General features: G+C 50.6%; 1 protein-coding gene across 5 annotated transcripts; it reads left to right on the top strand.

Moving 5' to 3' along the window:
• The first annotated feature begins 487 nt into the window (after nucleotides 1-487).
• C4H7orf26 (chromosome 4 C7orf26 homolog) lies at nucleotides 488-19,144 on the top strand. Of its 5 annotated transcripts, XM_035443139.1 has the most exons (7): nucleotides 488-894; nucleotides 1,425-1,646; nucleotides 3,787-3,952; nucleotides 8,073-8,597; nucleotides 9,401-9,440; nucleotides 18,435-18,592; nucleotides 19,110-19,144. In XM_035443139.1, the coding sequence occupies exons 1-7, from the start codon at nucleotides 703-705 to the stop codon at nucleotides 19,127-19,129; spliced, it is 1,323 nt and encodes a 440-aa protein (XP_035299030.1). In that variant the 5' UTR covers nucleotides 488-702; the 3' UTR covers nucleotides 19,130-19,144. The 5 variants fall into 5 exon arrangements, with proteins under 5 accessions (XP_035299030.1, XP_035299029.1, XP_035299031.1 ...); XM_035443138.1 differs by lacking the exon at nucleotides 19,110-19,144 and having other exon boundaries at nucleotides 18,435-18,648; XM_035443140.1 differs by lacking the exons at nucleotides 18,435-18,592; nucleotides 19,110-19,144 and adding an exon at nucleotides 12,487-13,275 and having other exon boundaries at nucleotides 488-864.
• The last annotated feature ends 89 nt before the right edge of the window (nucleotides 19,145-19,233 follow it).

The raw sequence follows: 19,233 nt of genomic DNA, 5'->3' as shown, positions 1-19,233 counted from the left end.
TATACTAAATAAATAAATAAATAAATCTTGAGGTGGGAGTTGGGGGTGTTGTAGGGTGGTAGAGTCTTGAGGAGCAGGAAGCATGTGGGCTGCACCTTGTACTAAGATTCTCATAGTTCTCCTGGGCTAGGCTAGAGCATAGCAGTCAAGAGGGCCAGGACTCAGGAGAGAATTTGGAAACACAGGCTCTGGGAACAGAATGTGGGAGCAGGCCGTCGGGGTGGTGCGTACCAGCATCCTTGGTTCTAGTAGCTCCCGGGGTTAAGAACATGCTATGGGTGGTAGGGAGCACGAGAAGGCTTGCTTACATGGTGGAGGATCAGAAACACTTGGCAAAGCGGCGGGGCGGGGCGGGGCGGGGCCTCGTGCCTTCGCGTTTGCACGTGCGGGCCTCACCGCCAGGGGGCGTCCACGAGATCGCGCGGCCGCTGCCTGAGCTTGGCCCCTGCGGGCCGCCGTCGCCTCCCCGGCATTCCGCCGCCGGTTCGGCAGAGCGGCATCGGCTCCCGCGGCTCTGGGCGGTGCCGCAGTCGGTCCGAGGGCTCCCGCTGGCCCGCTGCGACGACAAAGACGATGGCCCCCTGAGCGGGTCGGCGCCAGGTAGCGGCGGCGGGCGGGAGCCGCGGCCCTGCCCGCGTCGGAGCCCAGGCTGATCGCGCCTCTTTGTCTCCGGGCGGAAGTGGGACTCGCGGCGGCCGCACCATGAGCGACATCCGCCACTCGCTGCTGCGGCGCGACGCGCTTAGCGCGGCCAAGGAGGTGCTGTACCACCTGGACATCTACTTCAGCAGCCAGCTGCAGAGCGCGCCGCTGCCCATCGTGGACAAGGGCCCCGTGGAGCTGCTGGAGGAGTTTGTGTTCCAGGTGCCCAAGGAACGCGGCGCGCAGCCCAAGGTGCCCGCCCCGTCCGTGCCTTCGCTTGGTGACAAGCGCTCGCCCCGAGGTCTCTCCTCCTCCTCCTCCAGCCTCCGTCCTGCAGTCCAGCGGCGTTGCTCAGCCGCGTGCCTGTTTCGCAGGCGTGTGACAGTCGCCCACCAATGATCCAGGAGGAGACTTTGGGGACTGGCTACTTAACATCACTAGAGTCTCAAACCTGAGCCCTCCGGGATGTTGCTTAATTAGATGCAAGGCTTTCTTGTGCGTAGTCCTAGGGTTAAGCAACCCCCCCACCCCGGGTTTAGGCTTCAGAGAGGTGAAAAAAGCACACCCTGGGAGGTGGGGACAGTTTTTGTTTTGTTTTGTTTTGTTTTGTTTGAGACACTGCCTCACTATGTACTGTGTAGCTCAAGCCAGCCTGGACAACTCAAGTTCCTCTTGAGTGCTGGGATTTCAGGCATTCACTCCCGGAATCCTTTACTGTGGAAACTAAAGAGCAGCAACAGGCCCCCATCTCTCACAGCTTCTCCCGGGTTTGTTTTTTACAGAGACTGAATTCGCTCCAGGAGCTCCAGCTTCTTGAAATCATGTGCAGTTATTTCCAGGAGCAAAGCAAGGACTCTGTACGGCAGATAATTTTCTCCTCCCTTTTCAGCCCCCAAGGGAACAAAGCCGACGACAGCCGGATGAGCTTGTTGGGAAAGCTGGTCTCTATGGCCGTGGCTGTGTGTCGGATCCCCGTGTTGGAATGTGCGGCCTCCTGGCTCCAGGTACTGTTCTGGAAATAATTTTACTTCCCAGAGTCTCCATAGACAGGATAACAAGAATTTGGATGTAACTGGAGGCTGTAGAAGTCTTTTACACATGTGTGATGGTGTTGATCATTGCTGCCTGGGTGCTACATCCAGTCCCTTTTTTAAAGAGCTTAATGTTTGTTTGTTTGAAACGAGAACTTGGTATGTAGCCCAGGCTGAATTCAAACCTCATGACCCTTCTGCCTGAGCCTCCTGAGGATTATAGGTGTTACTGTGCCTGACTCTGGAATTGTAGCCCTCTTCTGCACACGGTAGTAAATGGTTATGATTTGTTTTGTTTTTGAAACAGGGTTTGATTTGAAATGTAGATCAGTTGACCACAAACACAGAGATACCCACCTGCCTCTACCTTCCTAGTGCTGGGGATTAAAGTATATGCCACCACACCCAGCTTACTTAAAATTTTTATTATTATTGTACATGTATGATGTGTGTGTGGTTGCCTGTACCACAGCACATCTGTGGCAGTCAGGACAGATTTGTAACAGAAGTCAGTTCACACCTTCTTACTTTCTCTGGGTTTCTCTGTGTAGCCTTGGGTTTCTCTGTGTAGCCTTGGCTGTCTTGGAACTCCCTTTGCAGACCAGGTTGGCCATGAACTCAAAGATCCACCTTCATTTGCCTCCCAAGTGCTGGAATTAAAGGTGTGGGCTATTATACCTGGCTTCCTTTACCTTTTTTATTATTATTATTATTTATTAATTTAAATCGTGTGTGTGTGTGTGTGTGTGTGTGTGTGTGTGTGTGTGTGTGTGTGTTTTGCCTGTATGTATGTCTGTGCACTACCTGTGTGCTTGGTGCTCGAACCAAGGAAGCTGGAAGAGGGCCTCAGATCCAGGAACTAGAGTTACAGATGATTGTGAGCCACCATGTGGGTGCTGGCAATCAAACTTGGGTCCTCTGGGAGAGCCAGTGCACTTAACCACTGAACCATCTATTCAGTCTCTGTTCCTTTTACCTTTATGTGGATTCCAGGGTTTTATCTCAGGTTGTCACGCTCTTGGGGCATGAGATTTACTGGCTGAGTCATCTTACCATCCCCCGTTTTTTTAAAAAGGATATTATTACTGTATAACCTTGGTGGACATGGAATTCACTATATAGGCCAGGCTGGCCTCTAACTCACAGAGAGATCTGCCTCCCCAGATTAAAGGTTTGTGATACCACACCTGGCCCCAAGTTAATTTTTTTTTAAATAAAGAAGTGGCCTCCTCTTTAGAATAAATAAAAAAAAATCTGTTTCTTAGGCAAAACAATTAGATCTTAAAAATGGTATGCAGAAGGATGAAGGATGACTTAGTGGTTAAGAACTCAGAGTGCTCTTACTAAGGGCTCTCATTCAGTTCCTAGTACCCAGGTCGGTCAGCTTAGAAGCTGCCTAGAACTCCAGCTCCAGGGCATCAGTCCCTCTCTTCCGGCCTCCTTGAATGCCTGTACTCACATGCACACACTCACACAGAAACACAGGTATACACACCATTAAAAATAAAATTAAAATCTTGCACTTGTGAGGCAGAGGCAGGCAGATCTCTGTGACTTTGGGGCCAGTCTGGTCTACAGAAGGAGTTCCAGGACAGCCAAGGCTACACAGAGAAACCCCGTCTTGAGCCCCTCCTACCTCCCAAAATGTTTGGCTATATATCTTGGGCTAGCTAAAGCGCCTAATCACTTTGCCTCAGGCTTCCTAGCACCATGCCCAACTGTAGCAAACATTTTGTCATGTGATGGTTCACAGACTCTTTTTGAACCTACAACTGTTAATAATGGTTAGCTTTGATCTGTGGTGTCTGGACTCAGCAATCACCTTAACCAAAGTCAGCTTCTCGACAAGGACCACCAAAAGGTTCACATAAATACTCCAGCTTTGTGGGCCGCATGGTCCCAGTTGTAAGGAGTCACCTCTGCCCTCTAGCATAGCAGGCAGTCCCAGGAGACCTGTGCTCGAGTATGTGGGTGGGAGGGGGACTAGTTTCCTGGATACCCCCACTCCCCGCCCAACATGCCTCCTTCCACTCAGGTAGGCTCACCGTTGATATGCAGCTGTTACCTGCTAGCTCAGGATTCCTTAGTGACGTTAGCCATGGCTTCTTTTCAGCGGACGCCTGTGATCTACTGCGTGAGACTAGCCAGGGCCCTAGTGGACGACTACTGCTGTTTGGTTCCGGGCTCGGTTCAGACACTGAAGCAGATCTTCAGTGCCAGTCCCCGTTTCTGCTGCCAGTTCATAACCTCCGTGACTGCACTCTACGACCTGTCATCAGGTAACAGTCAAGCAGGTCGTTCCTGTCAAAGAAGCTTCTGGTGAATGCCTGCTTTGTATATTTATCTTTTAATGGTTCAGGGGTGGGGGGTGGAGGGTGGGGGTAGGGGTATGTGTGGAACCCAAGGCTCTGTGCATGCTAAGCAAGCATTCTACCATGGAACTACATCCCATGCACCAGTGACTACATTGGCTTTTGTTATTTGTTATTTTTGTGTGCATGCGTGCATGTGTACAGTGCGTATGTGTGTCACGTGTGTGGTGCCCACAGAGGCCAGAAGAGGATGTCAGAGCTCTTTGAGATAGGTTATAGACTGTCCCAACATGGGAACTGAAATCAGATCCTGAAAGAGCAGTCAGTGCTCTTAACTGTTCTCTGTAGGGAGTCACCCTAGCCCCGCCCAATAGTCCTGGGGCAGGTACCAGGTGGACCCGGGGATTCGCCCATAAGGGCGGGGTGAAGGAAAGCCGGAATGACGTAAGGGGGCTTCTTAAGGGGCTGCATGTGGGGACGAGACCCCTCTCTTTGTTCTGGCCGCGCTGGCTGGGTTCTTAACCTAGCTCTGGCCTGTGTTTCACCTGGCTGTGCTTTGAAATAAAGAGACCATAATCCAATAGTTCTCCATCTCCTTGCACTGACTTTTTAAACTGAAATATGCATCCCTATTGTGGACCTATGTCTAAAGGTTGGCATCTAGACCTTTTCCCAGTTGCTTGGGTCTGAGTGGTGGAAATAAGCTTAAAAAGCCAGGGCCTGGGGCTGAGATAGGCCCTTTTCCATAGACATATGACCTGCCTCCCCCAAGAGTCATTTTAATTATGTGTGTGCAGGTATGTGCAGGTAAGTGTGGGTACCCAAGAAGGCCAGAAGAGGTTGTCAAGTCCTTTGAAGCTGAAGTCACGGGTGGTTGTGAACTGCCCCTGGGGGGAGCTGGGAATTAAACTCATGTCCTCTGGAAGATCAGCAAGTGCGCTTTTTATTTTGTTATTTATGTATTTGCTGATTTTGGTTTTTTAAGACCAAAGGTTTCTTCTCCTCCTCCCCATCTTCCTCCTCTCTTCCTCTTTTTCTTCTGTGTGTGGATGTTTTGCCTGCATGTATATCTGTGCATCACATGCATACCTGGTACCCATGGAAACCAGAAGAGGATGCCAGATGTCTTGGGATTATAATTTCAGACGGTTGTGAGCCACTCAGATCTTTTGGAAGGGCAGCCATCTCTCCAGCCTTGGAGTTAAACCTTTTTTTTTTTTTTCATATTGCATTTATTTATTTTGTTTGTGTGTATAGGTGTGGAGACTTGCATGCCCCTGTATGTGTGTGAAGGTCAGAGGACAACCCCTTCTACCATATGGGTCCTGTGGGTGGAACTCAGGTTGTCAGGCTTGGCGTCAAGCACCTTTGCCTACTGAACCATCGCTGTCAGTTAAACCTTTCTAGCTGCTATTCTTTCTTGGCAGCACTGTATCCTTGGTCCCAGTTTTCCTGTTAAATTTTGAGACTTCCTCAGTGGCTGTCAGTAGAAAGAACATTTGTCCTTGACCAGGAAAGGCCCAAGTGTCCCGAGTCCCGAATCCCTGTTGAGCAGCAACACTCTATGCTGATTCCCCACTAAAAACAAAACAGTAGAAGTCAACTGACTGTGGTTAAATGGGGCAAAGGGCTCAGGCCTCCACAGCCCAGGCTTTGCTGTCCATTTCCTCTGTCATGGACAGGTTTCCAGTAGCAGGGTCACTAGGCAGGGTTTTTCTGGATAACTCCTTCCACATCTGTGCCTTCTATGGCCCCTGTAATGTTGGGTGACTCAGGCTATTGTTTTCCCGTAATACAAAGGTATATGTTTGGCTTTCTGTGTGGAGTGAAGCACTGGGCCTGTGTTTGTTTCCTCCTTCTACTTTCTGCCCTTGCTGCCCTGGGGGTTGACAAGTTGTGTCTTGTCCTGATCTGATAGCTAAGCCAGCAGCTTGAGAGCCTTTGGGAACCTTTCCTATTTCCTGTTCATCGATCCTTTTATTATGTGTGTGTCTCCCTTCTTACCCTTCTTATTGCATTTAAACTTCATAGCTCTCAGACTGGAGAGATGGCTCAGCAGTTAAAACACTTGTTGATTTTACAGAGAAACCATATATATATGTAATGCATATACATACAAGCAGGCAAAACACTTATGTGCATAAAATAAAATAAATAAACCTAATCTTTGTTACTCTCTAGAACATTCGCTTGGAAATATTGTGGGGATGCATTCTGCCTCTTAGGTTGGCAGGTCCTGTGAAGAGGAGCCCTGCTGCCAAAGTAGAACTTCCTCAGTCACTCTTGTCAAAGTTCCTAAAAGCCGTCACTAGCCAGTGATTGCACTCTGGTCTTTGGTTTTCCAGCAGGAGAGATGTCACTAGACCTAGTTCACCTCATTGTAGTTCCTTGCAGACCAACCTTAGACAGTCACCTTAGACCAACAAGATGGAAGTTGGCCTTGACATTGAGAGTGGGTGGTTTGCATGTGGAATGGGAAGTCAGGCTCAGGGAGCCACTGTTGTGCTGTGTATCCGAGGCTATGTTGTGTTGTGCTGTGTATACACAGGGTGTGTTCTGTATACGGCATATTTTGGTATAAGCCACACACAGCACTGGCTCTGGCCTTGAAGACGATTGTCAGAATGGCAAGCAGTGCTGCTGCTCACAACATCCTGGGGTAGTCTGTACCTCTGAGCCAGCAAAAGGAAGAAAATTCCCTACCCACCTCTTGCTGGACAGATCTCAGAACATGGGTCTCCTATGTGGGGATGGAGAAGTAAGTCACTAAGTACACACTCTGTGTGCATGTACACTCAGGGCACAGGTACACACCTCCACCTGTGCACACACTGCCTTCAGGCCACTGCGGTTGTCTCTACCAAGGCCTGGGCATATGTTGGAAATGCAGATGGCATTACTCAGATAGAAACTCCTTGGGGAATCAAGGGGCAGAGGCAGGATTGCCATAGGAGGTTATAGACCACAGCTGCTGCCCACTGCTGGTGGGACATGTTTATCCCAGGTAGGAAGTCTCAGAAGGGCCCATCTTTCCAGGGGAAGAGAGGCTGGAAACCTTATTCCAACAGAGGGAGCGTGTGTCTTGCTTCCCAAGTCCTCCTCTGACACTCTTGAGCCAAGCACAGAGAGGGACTCTGCCATGCTTTGCTTTCTCATGAGCTGAGAATACTTAGTCCCAGAGAGGAGGCTGGGCTGCAGCCAGCCTGAGCATATACCATACTGATTGCAAACTGGGCATAAAAGCCAGACTCAGATACCAGCCACCATGTCCTTCTAATGAGTCCCAAGAAAGGACTCAACAGCACCCTGCCTCTGTTTTCTGGGGGAGCAGTCTGGGGTCCTATGTGGATTAAGTAGGTGGGTCTGTATAAAGGACCAAGACCAGCACCTGACACATAGTAGGCTCGGAGTTAGTGCCAACTTCTGTCGTCATTTGTGCTGTTGAAGGGTCAAGCTGGTTCATAGATAAGGGGTCCAGCTCTGGGGCTGAGATGGCCATTGGTGCTGATAGATGACTGACAATACTCCAAGCTACTCTCTGAAGACCACTATGGCTCTCACTGTACTATGGAGGAGACACTGGATATAGTGTAGAACCTAGACCCAGAGACGGTGAAGTATGCCAGTAGTTCTGAGCTAGGAGCTAGTGGGTGGGTTGGCTCAGTGCCCAGAAGTCTGTGCCACCCAGCTGACAACTTGAGTTGGATCCCTGGGACCCATATAAAGGGAGAAAGAGAAGGGACTCTTGCAGGTTGTCTCCCAATAAATGAATAAATACATGTGGTGTGGAGAGTGATGGCATTCAAGGAAATTAACTTGCTGGGGAGTTGTGGGTTTTTTTGTTTTGTTTGTTTTTGGTTTTGTTTCTTTGTTTTGAGCCTTGACCTTGGCCATAGGGTCCTGGACATGGGGACAGGACATTAACTCCATGGAGTAGGTGTAGGAGAGGAGATGGAAGATGGTGAACTCATGCAGTAGACATTTGAGCACTCGACAGGAAGTCCATGGACTTCCATCCATCACCCGCTGTCCACTCTGCTCCTGTCTCCAAGGCCAGAACCACTCCTGACTGAATGTTTCTTTGCAGATGACCTCATCCCACCTTTGGACTTGCTTGAAATGATTGTCAGCTGGATTTTCGAGGACCCAAGGTTGATTCTCATCACGTTTTTAAATACTCCCATCGCCGCCAACCTGCCCATAGGATTCTTAGAGCTCACGCCCCTCATTGGGCTGATCCGCTGGTGTGTGAAGGCCCCTCTGGCTTACAAAAGGAAGAAGCCTTGCCTTTCCAATGGCCACATTGGTCACAAGGTCACCAAGGACTCAGGCACAGGCACAGACAGAGACTCGAACTTGCTGTACTCGAAGCTGCACCTGAGCGTCCTGCAGGTCCTTATGACGCTCCAGCTGCACCTGACTGAGAAGAACCTGTATGGGCGCCTGGGACTCATCCTGTTCGACCACATGGTCCCGATTGTAGAGGAGATCAACAGACTAGCAGATGAACTGAACCCCCTCAATGCTTCCCAAGAGATCGAGCTTGCACTGGACCGCTTGGCCCAGGCATTGCAGGTGGCCATGGCATCGGGGGCCCTGCTTTGCACGAGAGGTGAGTGCTGGCCCCGTGGTGTGGGCAGAAAGGACAGGATCCTAGATAGGCACCACCTTTACTTTGTTTAGGACGCGCTCACCCTCTCTGTGACTACAAGGGAGGTTGGTGGAAAGCCCTAGAATATCCCCCAGAGTCCTAGATAGGACAGTTAGATATTACCTGGCTCTATCATCATGGTGTTGCTTGCTAGAGCATACAGAACTTCCTTTGAGAGACTAAGTTTTTGGGGTCTGTGTGTATGAGAGACAGAGGGGGAAAGGTCCTGCTCTGTAGCCCAGGCTAGCCCGAAACTCATGCCAGTTTTTCTGCCTCTGTACATGAGTGCTAGGATAACGGGAGTGAACCACCATTCCTGGATATATTTGCTGTCTTTTCCTCTTTTGGTGGGAGGGCGAGCAGTGCTAGACATTGAACTAGGGCTTCGTGCATGCATGCTAGGTGAGCACTCTACCACTGAGCTGCAGCAACAGCCCTATGTTTGCTGTCTGATGATGGACTGTTGCCTGTATCCTCAGCTGAGGCTTGCCATCTTACCTGGGTATTTGATAACTCGGTGAGAGCCCTGACATCTGGCTCTTTCCCAGATGCTCAACAAATTGTCAACAGAGCTTCCCCCTTTCCAAGTGATTCCTTCCATTTGGGGTATCTTTTTTTAAGTGAAAGCTGCCATACAGGAGAACCCAGCTTCTAAGGAGGCTGGGAAATTGCAACAGTCTCTGTTGCTGTCTGTCCAGTATTCTTGTTAAGAATCTCAGCACCCAGGTCTCTCCTGATCTAATCTCATGTCTCTTTGGTTTCAGATGACCTGAGAACATTGTGTTCCCGGCTACCCCATAACAAGTAGGTGTCCTAAACTCTAAGTGGGTTGGTGCTGCTGGAAGGGGGTGGGGGGAGGGGGGAGGCAAAGCAAGACAGACCCCTTGGTCCTGGGCAGAGCTGAGCTGCAGTGGCCAGAGCTGGGCTGCAGGGGGCAGCGCTGGGCTGCAGAGGTCAGGGCTGGGCTGCAGGGGACAGAGTTCCCACTGCTGAGCCTTCTGCAAGGTTAGATTAACCAGGAAGAACAGGCTCAGAGCAGCCCTCTTGCTGGAGTGGGAGAGACCCCAACACACTCCCAGTGTCACTCAAGCTGCTAAATGGGTATGCTTCTGTCAGAGCAGTGCTTGGTCATGGTGAGCTGCTGTCCCTTTCAGAACCTGGAGATTGCACTTCTGTGACTCTGTCCTTAGAATCGAAGCCAAACTTGGTATGTTCTGAGAATGGTATGCTGTTGCTCTCTGGTGACCCCAAGTTACATTTCTATTTTGGAGGGACAGGGTCACCACCCAAGAGCCAGTTGTGCTTTGGCTTTCCTCAGCAGGGGCCTGGCTTCTGAGACGTTTGCAATGGCATTTGGGCAGTGTCTGAGTCTGTTTCCCTCTGGGGAGGTAAGGGCGTCTGCCTTGAGGGCTGGCAGTGAAGGTGAGATGAAGGGCTGTTTGGAAAACCTTGACTCCTCTGCCCCATGGCCCCACCATAGTCACAGTCACATACGGACAATAATCTGCCTCCAAGACAGTTGGATCTCACTTGGATTGCTATGCGTTCTGACAACTTGGTTTATGTCGACTGTCCAGCCAGACTGGACACTTGTGGAAACACGAAAGCTCTGGAAGGGTATGCCTTCTGGAGGCGGCCTGTGTCCTCAGTGTGGAGAGCTGGGACTGGAGGCTGGAGGCGGCCTCTGCCTCTGTGGGTTGTTTTGTTTTGTTTTTTGTTTTTTTTTTGAGACAGGGACTGGCTGTAGCCCAGGCTGGAACTTTTTGTTTGTTTGTTTGGTTGGTTTTTGTGAGTTTTTTGTTTTTGTTTTTTGAGACAGTTTCTCTGCATAGCCCTGGCTGTCCCAGAATTCACCCTGTGGACTAGGCTGGCCTTGAACTCAGATCTGCCTGCTGGGATTAAAGGCATATACCACCACTGCCTGGCTGTCCAGAGTTATTTTAACAAAAAAGAAAATGTGATGTAAAGGAAAAGACTTTAGAGGGACTGGAGAGGTAGCTCAGTGGTTAAGAACACCTGTTGCTCTTGCAGAGGACCTGAGTTGGGATCCCAGTAATCACATGACAGTTTAAAATCAGCTCTGACTCCAGTTCCTAGTGCCCTCTTCTGGCCTCTGTGGGTGCTGCATGCATGTGGTATACAGACATAGATTCAGGCTACATATCCATACACGTAAAGTAAAAATAATGTATGTGGTTTTGTTTTTATCTTTTTTTGTTTGTTTGTTTTATTTTTTGAAAAGGCCTTAGAGGGGCTTTAGCTCCTTAACTGCCAGCTCTGTTCATACCCACAGTGTTCTACTGTCTGAGGTCTCCTGTGGGCTCTGGGTCGTGTGTACTGCAGGAGGGTCTGTGACTGTCCCACCATCTCCTTTAGGGAAGCACAAGACAGCATCCAAAGAGCAGGAGGGTCCACTTGGGGCCAGGCTGTCACTGTGCACAGCCATGTCATAGACAGTATTCGGGGAGGTGCAGCATGGTGGAATCAGGGGCTGGATTTGGTGATGAGCGAGACCAGCATGGACTCCAGGCTCATGGCCAGGCTGAGTGAGGTTCAATGAGTCTGGACAGGAGCGAGCAGAGATCTTAAGCTGGAGGCGGCCTGTGTCATCAGTGTGGAGAGCTGGGGCTGGGGCTGGGGCTGGAGGCGGCCTGTGTCCTCAGTGTGGAGAGCTGGGGCTAGTTGACAGACTGAGTTCGGGAAGATGGATGTGCCGAGCTTTAGAGTAGGGAGGTTCTGATCATGGTGATGGCTGGAAAGGAGCCACGGTTTCAAACCAGCACTGTACTCAGGATGGGGAATATTCTAGAAGGTGGAGGATGCAGATAGGGAAGGAAGAAGAGGTACTGGTGAGGTTCACAATAGACCTCAGGGTCCTGAGTGAGGAGGGTTTCATAAGCCCTGGGGCTGGGGACTAGGCGCTCAGCTTACCAGGGGCTCAGATGCACTGGACTCTGGATCTCAGGGTCATTTGAAAAGCCACTTTTGTGGGGCTTCTGTATGGAATGCCGTCAAGACTCAATCAGAATTGACATTTTCTTGGTGCACATATTGCTGCCCTCAGATAGCACCATAAATGGACATTGGCCCAGGCTGGCATGGAGGTTATCTCAGTAACTATTGCATGACCAAGGCAACTTGGGGTAGAAAGGCTTTATTTGGCTTATACTTCCACATCACTGTTCATTATTGAGGGAAGTCTGGACAGGAACTTAAGCAAGGCAAGAGCTGCTTACTGACTTGCTTCCCTTGGCTTGCTCAGCCTGCTTTCTTGTACACAGCCCAGGGGTGGCTCCACCCACAATGGGCTGGGCCTGCCCACAGTCACTAATTAGGAAAGTGCCTTACAGCTGGATCTTATGGAGGCATCCTCTCAATTGAGGCTCCCTCCTTTCTGGTAACTCCAGCTTGTGTCAAGTTGCCATAACACTAGCCAGCACAGAGGCTACTTCATGAGCCTCAAGTTCTGAGGGCCGAGGGGGTATGGATGTCACATGGAGAGTTCCACACGGCCCATGGTCCCCAGTGTAGACTGCCACCACCTATCCTTGGTGGGTTATAGCTTTATCCCTGCAGGTCCTTCTCTCTCAGTCCTGGCCTAGATCCTGCGAGCCCTCCACTCCCTTCCCCTTACCCAGTCTCCTGTGCTCTGAATTCACCTGCCAGGAGCCCCTGGCGCTTGAGATGTGTGGGACACCAGGTGCAGAGGGACAAAACAGCTTTTGGAATGCTGGGATGATGGGCATGTGCTATCAGGCTTGTACTCTTTGGGAGAATAGGCCAGAGGACCGACCTACTGGTGACACTGGGCTTGGGGCCTGGGACCTAATCTCTCTCCTTGTGTTTACAGCCTGCTCCAGCTGGTGATCTCGGGCCCAGTGCAGCAGTCGCCACATACCGCTCTCCCCCCTGGGTTCTACCCCCACATCCACACACCCCCACTCGCCTATGGGGCTGTGCCAGCCCACCCTGCTGCCCACCCAGCGCTGCCTACACACCCAGGGCACACCTTCATCTCAGGCGTGACGTTTCCATTCAGGCCCATCCGCTAGGTCGGCCCTTCTGAGCCGCCAAGCGGCTGTGTGCCTTGCACCTGGGCCAAGGAAGCCTTCAGAGAGGGGTGCTGGTCCCCTGGACAAGGACCCCTGGGAGGCAGCAGGTGGTCCCTCCAGCTGGCAGAACCATCTTGGTACTGATGTCCCAAGTTGCTGTTGCCTGGATGCCTCCTACCTGGACATGTTAAATATCCAGATTGGATGGGTGACAGGGAGTGCACTGGGCCCCCTGCAGAGAGCCCTGTGGGTGTTTTTAAATATACCAGTCCCAGAGTGATGGTGTCACTCATGCACAGACACCCTCAGCTGGCCACCAGGGAATGCTGGCATGTAAGCCGCCCTTCGGGTCCATTTGCCCTGCCTCAGGAATGTGACGTGTCTCTGCCACCAATGCAAGTTTTCTGCAGCTCCATGAGCTCAGAGTGCTGAGGGAGAGACCCACGCTTGTATGCAGCACTGGGCACTGCTCAGGGACACCTGTTGGGATTCCCCATCACCTTGGAAAGGATCTTCTGTGTTTTATTTTGGGGGTATCTCTAAATTTTCCTTTCATGTGTTCAAAATAAATTTTTTCTAAACAGTTTTATAGGCATTATGGAATTTTCTTTTTGCAGTGCCGAAATTCAAACCCATGGTGTTGCACATACTTTAGCAGGTGTTTTATTCAATGAGCTATACTCCCAGCTCTGTGGAATATGTGTAAGTGTGTATGTTTTTAAAAATTTGATGTGTATGGGTTTGGCAGTCTAGCCAGCTTGATGAATTCCAGGTCAGTGACAGCAAAAACACATTAAAATAAGGAACAACATCCAAGGTTGTCTTCTGGCCTCCATATGCATGTACCTGCATTTGTATCCATGTGCACATACACAGACAAAGTGGCATGTGGGGACATCCCTGTAATCCCGTCACCTGGAAGGGAGTGTCAGGAGGGATCAGAAGTTGAAGGTCATCTTTGGGCTATATGGTAAGTTGAGACCAGCATACATGAGACCATGCCTCAAAGACCAACAAAAAATTGCCTGAAAGAGCCATGAACCTATATATAAAGTCTTTAAAAGGAAGAGGGTGGAGGTTGGCTCTATTGACCCCTTTTGAATGTCTTTCATAGTTATGTGTAAATCTGTTGACATGGGACTGAAGAATGTCTGTTCTCTGGGATGCCTCTTGGTGGCTGAAGAGATGAGCGCTGGTCTGGTCTGGGGGTTTGGCTTTGGTGCACACCATTTCAGAAAGAGGTCCATTCATTCTCTTGTCGTTTCCAAGTTCAGTTACTCTCTGAGCAGTGCAGCTTCCACCAAACTGTCTATACGTGGACCTAGGAGAATGGTTCCTTTGGGAGTTTCTGATAATTTTTAAATTACGTGTGTGTGTGTGTGTGTGTGTGTGTGTGTGTGTGTGTGTGTGTGTGTGTGTAGATCAAAGAACAACTTTCGGGCACTGGTTATCCTGTAGTTGGTTTTTGGGGTTTTTTTTTGGTTTTGTTTTTCTCTTCTCTTCAGGGGTCCTCTACCCAAGCCTCCTTTTATATAGTTTCTCTCATGAACAGACAGAGAGCTACTGGTCATGTGCCAGTTTCTATACAATTGGGGCAGTTAGAGGCACTACTGGAAATGTGGTGAAATGAGAACCAAGGAGTCCAGAGTTCTAGTCACCATTGGTGGCATCTACCATGGTTTCATCTAGGTCCTGGATATGACCACCAGGAGAACTCTGGAACTGGAAGCAGCCAATCAGCTGTAGTGACCTGAGTTGCCACACATGGGCCATAGATGTGGCAAGGTGCTAAGGTCAAATAGGGGCCTGAGCTGTGGAAATCAGGCTACAGGAGTTTAGTGTGATTGCGGAAGTGAGATCAATCCTCAGTCAGTCTTAGTTTTCTGAAACTGTGAAGACAGGATAACCCCTTGCCTAGTGCACAGGGCTCTGTTTGTAGTGCTCTGCCTTCCAGGTAATCGTAGGCTCAAGGAAAGCACAAACGGCAAGTGGGAAGTGACTGTTGAAATGGACACTTGCCTTGAACAGTTACAACCGGAAGCTAAAAAAAAACAAAAACAACAACAACAAAAAACAAAACCCAGATACATGAAGATCAAAAAAATAACACTGGGTCTGCTGGTGCAAGCCTGGAATCTCAGCACAATGGACGTGGAGGTAGGAGTGGCAGGATTATCCTCAGCTACGTAGTACATTCAAGTTCAAGGCTAGCCTGGGCTATGTGAGATAATGTCTAAATTTAGATAATGTCTAAAATAAAAATGATGACAATAATAATAAGTTAAAATGGTAAGTACTAGAGAGATGGCTCAGTCAGCAAAGTATCTGCTACAGGCCTGAGTTCAGATCTCCAGTGCAAGTGTAAAGAGCTGTTAGGGGTGGAGTGGTATGGGATGTTACTTTAACTAGGCAAAGAGGAGTTACATTTGTTTATGCTGGGAAATATTAGTTTAACTATGCAAAGCTGTGTTACATTTTTTTTTGCTGCCTTTGTTAATGATGTAAAGATGTGTTACATTTGTTTCTGCTGCATTTGTTTAACTATGTAAAGATGTGTTGCTGGGTCACCTTGCCTGCCTAAGGCACCTGATTAGTCTAATAAAAAGCTGAATGGCCAATAGCTAGGTACCAGAGGGATAGGCAGGGCTGGTAGGCAGAAAGAATAAATAGGAGAAATCAAGGCTGGAGAAGCAGGACGGGAGAATGAGGGAGAAAGAGAGGGACACGCGCAGGGCCAGAATCCAGGCAGCTGCCAGCCAGACACAAGAAGTAGGAAAAATAGGACATATAGAAAGAAAGGAAGGAAGGAAGGAGCCGGGCATTGGTGGCGCACGCCTTTAATCCCTGCACTTGGGAGGCAGAGGCAGGTGGATCTCTGTGAGTTCAAGACTAGCCTGGTCTACAAGAGCTAGTTCCAGGACAGCCTTCAAAGCCACAGAGAAACCCTGTCTCGAAGAAAAAAAAAAGAAAGAAAGAAAGAAAGAAAGAAAGAAAGAAAGAAAGAAAGAAAGAAAGAAAGAAAGAAAGAAAGGTAAAAAGTCCCAAAACAAAATGTAGATGAAGACAAACAGGTTAAGTTATAAGAGCTGGCAAAAAACCAGGCCTAAGCTAAGGCCGAACATTAATAACTAATAACAAGTCTCTGTGTTATGATTTGGGAGCTGGTTGGTGGCCCAAAGAAAAAGCCTGGTACAGTGAGGAGAGCAGAATCACTGGGACTCACTGGTCAGCCAGCCTAGCCAAAAAATCTTTGAGCTCCAGGTTCAGAGAGGAGAAGACAAAATGTGATAGAGATGGACACCAGGTGTCCACACAGACAATGCACACACACATAGACCACATGTATGCAACACACACACACACTGAATGCATGCATGCACACACACATACATACACAGATAGAAAGAACCTTATTTCCATCTGTTATTTCTCACTGCTGTGATCAAATGTCTGACAAGAAGCAGTTAAAGGGAGGAATGGGAAGTTTTGGCTCCACAGGCACCTGCACTCAAATGTCCACATACTCACACACGACACACAAATAAATACACATAACTTTTTTTCTAAGTGGAAAGCAATTGAGGAAGATACCAATCCTGACATCTGGCGCTCTCTCTTTCTCTCTCTCTCTCTCTCTCTCTCTCTCTCTCACACACACACACACACACACACACACACACAGTTTTAAAGGCACAAGAAAGAATAAGGGTTATGCACAGGAGAAATATCCATAGGGAAATAATTGCTTCCCAAAGACATCTTCTTGATAATTATGCAAAAGTAAGCAATGGCCTTTAGCAATCCCCAAAATGTCTGCAAAGGAGGTCAGAGTGGGGCAGACCAAGGGTCAGGCAGCAGAAGTGTGCAGTGCTGCCTCCTTATAAGAGAAGATAAGAGGTTTAGAACATGGAGGTGACTGGTCCCATGAGAGAAGGAGCTGTCTAGGTGAAGTGATGGGACCCAGGTCAGGTGAGAGAAGGGAAAGAGGGATGGGCAGACGAGACAGCAGTGGGAACTGCCTGTTTTGAGGATGGTCCTGTGGATGTGGAAACACTTGTGGAAAGAACCCAGCAGAGGAGAGGGAGAGGTAAAAGATCTGGGGAAAGGGGACTAGGGGATATAGATCAGCAGCGGGTGAGAAAAGTTTGCAGGGCAAGCATGAGGACCTGAGTTCAAATCTCCAGCACCCATGTAAAAAGCCAGCCATGGATACCCAGGTGCCTGTAACCCCAGTGTTGAGCTGGGGCAGAGATAAGAGGGTGCTGGTGCGGGCTGGCTGCTGTCTTTGCTCCAGCTTCAATGAGAGACCCTATCTCAAGGGAGTAAGTTGGAGAGTGATACATAGAGGGCAGCCAATGTCCTCCTCTGGCCTCTTTAAATGAGCATGTGGATGTACGTACACACACACACACACACACACACACACACACACACACACACACACACTTCAGAGAGGAGGGAAACATTGGTCTCTGGAAGAGGCTCCCATCCAGTTAGGGCAAGGGGAAGAAGGTGTGCCCATCCTTTACCTGTATGCTCACTGTCTGCTTAGTTGTCCTTGGACTGCTGCCTGGAAGCCTGTCTCCACTTTCATCGATGGAAGGCTATCTAGTGCCTCAAGTTACCAAGCTACCAGAGGTCCTTGTGACTCCAAATCTGGGTCCCTACGGTTGGACCTCTGGTTCAATGACTCAGCTGTGGCCTTCTGTACTCTTAGCCCTGAAGGTGGGCTGCTGGTCTGCAGGTGAAGCCTCCAGAGTCAGGCTCTTCAAGTCTGGCTGCAGGGAAAGCCTGCAGGAACAGGAACAGTGTGAATCCGAGACTACTGTAAGCAGGGAGACAGGGAGAAGAGCCGGGCTGTGATCACATGAAGGGCTCTTATCCCTCTCCAGAGGATATCTCCACTTCACCTCACAGGCAGCTCTGGTTTGTCAGGTCTTTGAGTTTCTCAGTTTTTTTTTCCTCCTGGACAGTGTCACATGTAGTTCAGGCTGGCCTCAGATTTTCTATGTAGCCAAGGATGACCTAGGATTCCTGATCCTCCTGCTGAGTTCTGGAGTGACAGGCATGTACCATCATATGGGTATTATGCACTACTGGGGTTGGAACCCAGGGCTTTGTGAGTGCCAGGGCAAGCACTCTGCTAACTGAGCCACACCCCCAGCCTCTTTTCAAGAGAACTTGGCAATGCATCTTATGTGAATTCTCCAGATGGGAGAAGCCTGTGCTGTGCCATTAAAGATGAGTGAGGGGACATGCAGTTGGCCAGCTCAGGCCTCCTGGGGGAGAAACACTCCCCCACCCCACCCCGACTCCCACCCCCAGGCAGGAAACAACTTGTAATGGCAACAAGCAAACAGGGAGAAGCCACTGGGGCTGTAATGGCTCAGAACGCTGGAAGAAGGGCCACCGTGAAAAATGGAAGCTGGAGAAGGGAGAGCCTGTGGCTACTGGAGGGAGCAAGAACCCAAAGAGATACCGAAGGGTCCCCCAGTTCCCCCTGATGGAGCTGGCACAGTCGCCACTAGTCTATCCTAGCCAACACAGGGGTCCAGGTGTGAGCTGGGTTGTCTTTTCTAGACCTGCTGGAATCAGGAGGGGGTTTCCCCCATTAACTGGTTAATTAAGTGCCAATTCCACCCAATGTGTACCCCTGTCCGGGGAGGGGCGCCCCGAAGCCACGCCTACGCTTCAGAGGACAGTGGGTGTGTTGACAGGGAACCCCCTTCCTCTTCCATCCATGCAGCCTCAGTGACAGTCTCCAACCTTGGCGCACGGACACGCGCTCCGCACCCGGCGATGCATTGCAGCGGGCGATGCGCCCAGCACCGGTGGGCTCTGGGACTCACGCAGGTCCAAGCATCCTGTCCCCATCCTCACCCCCACCTCCCCGGGGGGGCCCTGGTGAGTGGCCGGGCCTGGAAGGGTTAAGCCTACAGAGCTAGCGGCGCGGCCTAGAGAGGCGGGCGGCGACCGTGGCGAAGGCGAAGGCAGCGGCCGCGGTGGTGTGGCGAGGGCAGGGGCGCGGGGACGCGGCGGGCGGCAGGGGCGGGGGACAGGATGCGGATGCCGGGGGGACTTCCTGTGCCGGCCCCCCAGCGCCCCCGCCCCAGCCCAGCCGCTTCCCGCACGGACGCATGGCACTGGAGGGCGGGCGGGCTATCCGGGACCTGGCCCGGCCTTGGCGCCCGCCTCCCGCCCTCTGGGCACCTGTGGCCGGTGATCGCCTAGGACCTTTGTCACCGGTTCCCACTGAGTCGACCTACGGCTCCAGCTTGGGCCCTGCTGCGCGCCATGGACACCCGAACCAACCCTGATCCCTGCTCGGGATTTGGAGCCCTGCCTCCCTTCCCTGTCCCTACGTGAGAGTCTCCACCAACTTCTGCCTGGGAACTCCAGTCTGCACCTTGTCTTGGCCCAGGGCGACCTCCGCAGCTCTGACAGTGAAGACCCCGCGGAGTGCCCGTAAAGGGCTCCCCGGGGGTGGTCGCAGCTTCCCTGGCTCCTTCTAGATGGAGGCACCTCGGGAAGGAGCTCTGGCTGAA

The sequence above is a fragment of the Cricetulus griseus genome, chromosome 4, assembly GCF_003668045.3.
Source record: "Cricetulus griseus strain 17A/GY chromosome 4, alternate assembly CriGri-PICRH-1.0, whole genome shotgun sequence".
Lineage (NCBI taxonomy): Eukaryota > Metazoa > Chordata > Mammalia > Rodentia > Cricetidae > Cricetulus > Cricetulus griseus.
The sequence above is the reverse complement of the archived record's forward strand: the minus strand, read 5'-3'. Positions and strand labels throughout refer to the sequence as shown.